This window comes from Aplysia californica, unplaced genomic scaffold, assembly GCF_000002075.1.
Source record: "Aplysia californica isolate F4 #8 unplaced genomic scaffold, AplCal3.0 scaffold00123, whole genome shotgun sequence".
In the NCBI taxonomy this organism is placed as follows: domain Eukaryota; kingdom Metazoa; phylum Mollusca; class Gastropoda; order Aplysiida; family Aplysiidae; genus Aplysia; species Aplysia californica.
This window is the reverse complement of record NW_004797393.1, coordinates 194,284-196,337: the sequence shown is the minus strand read 5'-3', so window position 1 is coordinate 196,337 and position 2,054 is coordinate 194,284. Positions and strand designations below refer to the sequence as shown.

General features: G+C 33.4%; 1 protein-coding gene across 1 annotated transcript in view; it reads right to left on the bottom strand.

The window, feature by feature from the left end:
- Positions 1-2,054, bottom strand: part of LOC101860803 (multidrug resistance-associated protein 1) — a gene marked incomplete in the record, with an annotated part of 27,609 nt that overhangs the window by 6,828 nt on the left and 18,727 nt on the right. The window contains 1 exon segment of the mRNA XM_035969170.1: positions 707-833. Within this exon segment, the coding sequence (XP_035825063.1) occupies positions 707-833 (127 nt within the window).

Below are 2,054 nucleotides of genomic sequence, written 5' to 3'. Positions count from 1 at the left end.
TCTTCTTCTTCTTCTTCTTCTTCTTCTTCTTCTTCTTCTTCTTCTTCTTCTTCCTTCTCTCACTTCAAGCCCACTACCTATCATTATACTGGGCTGTCCTGCTCAGTTCATGTTTTGCCCTTATGGCTATAGCCTCTCCTACAACACCGGAGAAGCACAATTACAAAAAGTACAGGTGATAATATGCAGCCTTGTAGAACACCAGTGTTCACTTCAAAAAGTATAGATTGTTCTCCTTCAACTAGGAAACAGCAGCTTGCATCGGAAAAATTATAATCATCTTATACAGTTAGGAGAGATCATAATAAGGATGATAGAAAATGTTTGATAGGAAACAAGGAACAAATCACAGCAAAACACTCACTAACATTACTAACAACCCAAAAAGTGGAACTAAAAGTAAGTCAGTGAATCTTAGTTTTTTCTTTAGTTTTAGTAGAAGTTTTACGGTGCTCGCAACTGCATAAGGTCATATGGGCGTCAGAAGATTAAAGGTATTACAAGAGAGTAACAAATATAAAAAAGAAGGAGGGGAGATCAGGACGATATTATAGGAACAAACCACAGCATGAGCAGAACACCCACTAACCACTCATAAAAGTGAAACTAAAAGTAAGTCAGTAAATCTGAAGACATGGATGGACAAAAGACTAAAGATGATGACAACCACGCATCCAGCTCTCCCACTCCTCTACTCTGTACTCACCGACAGCGCATACGTGATTGTGAGACCCACCAGACCGGCCGACATTTCATCTCTGGAGGAGACGGCGAAGATAACAGACGAGCCGATGATGACGTAGCTCAACATGTCCATCCGGACCTGCATCCACCTGAGAGATAAATAAATACATGAATAAATACATAAATAAATAAATGAATAAATAGAAGTAAATATATGAATGAATGAATGAATGAATGAATAAAGAAAGAAAGAACGAAATTTAAAAAAAGAAATAAAATACATTAATATAAAAAAAACTACAAAAGAAAGAAAGAAAGAAAATACAGAAAATTAGAGAAATTAATTAATTAATTTAACGATAAATACGTAAACAAATAAAATAAATAAATAAGTAACATAAAAAAAGACTTTTTTTAAAGAGATAAAGCGAGTTGTTGCAGGCATGAGTGAGCTTGACCAAAAATCTACTGAACACTTGCAGAACAAAATCAATTGTGGTTGTTGTAGATATCTACGAGTTTAACGTGACTATCATATTATTAAATTATTATTATTATTATTATTATTATTATTATTATTATTATTATTATTATTATTATTATTATTATTATTATCATCGTTATTATTATCATTATTATTACTATTATTTTTATTATTATTATTATGATTATTTTACTGCTGCTTCTTCTTTCCTCATCCTTACAATCATCATTTTGCCTCTACTTCTTTTGTGTTTTGGTCACTCTCTTGTGAACTGCTATTTCCGGGGTGCCTTGATAGTCGAAGCAGACTTTATACTGTTGAGTTGAGGCTGGAGAGATGAGCAGAGTAAGCTTGATTCCCTGTTTGGAATTCTGTGTTGACACCCACCCCTTGGCGCTCATATATTATTATACTTGTGACACCTGTAAAATCGTACAAATCATACGGAGAGAGATCTTTCTCATATCTTGGTCCATTTATGTGGAACAGATTACCCATGAAACTAAGTAACTAAGACAAATAAGAACACTTGATAGCTTCAAAAGACATCTTAAACATTTTCTGTTCCTACAGGCCTATCCTTCATAAGCTTTTAACGTTATCTTTCATTATAGTTGTTCTGTTCCTATGTCTGGATGAAAATAGTCTGTGTGTGTGTGTGTGTATGTGAATGTGTGTGTGTGTGTGTGTGTGTGTGTGTGTGTGTGTGTGTGTGTGTGTGTGCATTAATGTATATTGCATGAGAAGAAAGGAAGTACCCGGTAGTAAGAAAGGTTTTTGAAAAATGGGTATTCCAATGTAAAGCGCACTGAGCTACTTTTTTTGGAAATGCGCTATATAAATGTTATATTATTATTATTATTATTATTATTATTATTATTATTAT